General features: G+C 33.8%; 1 protein-coding gene across 1 annotated transcript; it reads right to left on the bottom strand.

Annotated features, from left to right (window-relative positions):
- Positions 1 to 723: 723 nt before the first annotated feature.
- LOC131935216 (actin-related protein 2/3 complex subunit 5-B-like) lies at positions 724 to 1,615 on the bottom strand (the record flags this gene model as incomplete). Its single annotated transcript, XM_059291591.1, has 1 exon — positions 724 to 1,615. A coding segment is annotated over one exon (465 nt), but the record flags the coding sequence as incomplete, so codon positions are not given.
- Between the last annotated feature and the right edge of the window lie 207 nt (positions 1,616 to 1,822).

The raw sequence follows: 1,822 nt of genomic DNA, 5'->3' as shown, positions 1-1,822 counted from the left end.
GCTGCTGGAAAAGCTATTGTCGGCAGGCTATGACCCAGGAAATAAAATACTACTTGGCTTTTCAGACTATTGTAATTATTTTTGTGTGTATATTTTGGTCTAATCGCTGAGAATAGCTTGCATGACTAAATAAAAGTAAGGAAAGCAAAAATTGCTTCACTTAATCATACTGAAAATGTATGTTAAAATACCTAAAATTATAACTTGCTTTCTACGAAAATAATACCATTTATGTTTTTATAAAATCATTCAGTGTAATAACAAAACAGATTTAGTCTTTGTATTTAAAGTGCACGAAGTGGGAAAAATATTACAATAATGTGTACTTAAACAATCATGTTTTTTTTTTTCAAATTACCCTACGTTATTTAAATACAAAGTTAAGAAAGTGTCTCTGTCAATATCACTTGAATGCAACACTGCTATTTCATATGTAAATCAATTATTACAACAATTTTAAGAAATAAAGTGTGTGTATACATCAACAATTTTTTTAAACTATCTGTGTACCTTACTACACCAGGGGTTACCAACCCTGTGCCCGCGGGCGCCATGGCGCCCGCTGAACGATTCCTATGTGCCCGCCTCTCACTGTTTGACAGAGACAGAATTTTTTTCATAAACATTATTTTAAAATACTTTTTTTTATTCATTTGTTACAGTTTTAATTTTTTGTTGACTGCCTAGGTTTAAGAAGGACTGAGTTAAAAATAAACTTGACATATTACATAACATAATATACAAAGAATGCACCAAAGATGGATGTGATTATAATAAGGGTATGTAGCTCTGGCAACAAGAAAAAAAAACATTTTACTAACAAGCAAAAAAAAAAAAATCTATGTTAACATCACAAGCAATCACTTTCAAAATTTAAAATAATTGTGTTTTTAAACTTTTGGTCCAATCCAGATTAAAAATATTTTAGCAAAAGCTTCAGCACTAGCAAGTCTTTAGTTGTAAAAGATATTTATATGTATTTTATTTGGCTTTTATACTGCTGTGCCAGTGTTTCTGAACATCCCATAAATAAGGCATGAATAATTTACTAAAGGGACATAACTCCAATATTAACAGTAAAAATTTCGATCTGACTGGTTGCAGTTGCTGGAAAGGTCAACCTAAGGGAAATAATTAGAAAAGCCGCTGGTTAAACTCTCTTCCTATCTGTCATCACTCTCATAATGCTTCCTAATCCACCGGCTGCGAAAGTCTTCTGGTGCCAGGTGAGCAGGATGGCGCTGCTGTTCTCTGTTGGGGTCTCAAAGCCTCGGTAGATATATTTCATGAGCGTGTCTATACTTTTGTTATCTAAGGATTTAATACACTGGTCCATGTCCCCTTTGAACGACGTCAAGACTCTAACTGCCAGATTTGATGATCTATCTTTAACTGCCCGGTTTTTGGAATTGGCCGGGGAATTCTGTAAAACAAGTTGCAAAGCTTCAGCACACTTATCTCTTGCTAACATGTTGTTATTTTCAGTTTCATTTAGGCCCTTGTCAACCCCGGATATCTCGCCATCTTCATCATCTTTAAACCTATCTTCGTCTAACTGGTCTACGTCAACTTTTCTAAACTTGCTAGAACTTGTATTTTTTGCCACTGTGATAATCGTTTAATAATGTTGCTGCTATTCAGCTAATTTTTTTTTTTTTTTTTTTTTTTTTTTTTTTTAGCGCAATTTCTATTCTGGAGAATTGCGTTTATTAACTCGTCATTTCTGGGAATGTATGGATGGATGAATGTATGGATGTATGAATGTGTGTCCGGGCTTTAAGTCGTATCTCCTCCTCAACGAAGCAATATCGATGACTAGTAA

This window comes from Physella acuta, unplaced genomic scaffold (genome assembly GCF_028476545.2).
Source record: "Physella acuta isolate Inbredline_101_S28 unplaced genomic scaffold, ASM2847654v3 ptg000138l, whole genome shotgun sequence".
Taxonomy (NCBI): Eukaryota; Metazoa; Mollusca; class Gastropoda; family Physidae; genus Physella; species Physella acuta.
This window is presented reverse-complemented; position numbering and strand designations above follow the sequence as displayed.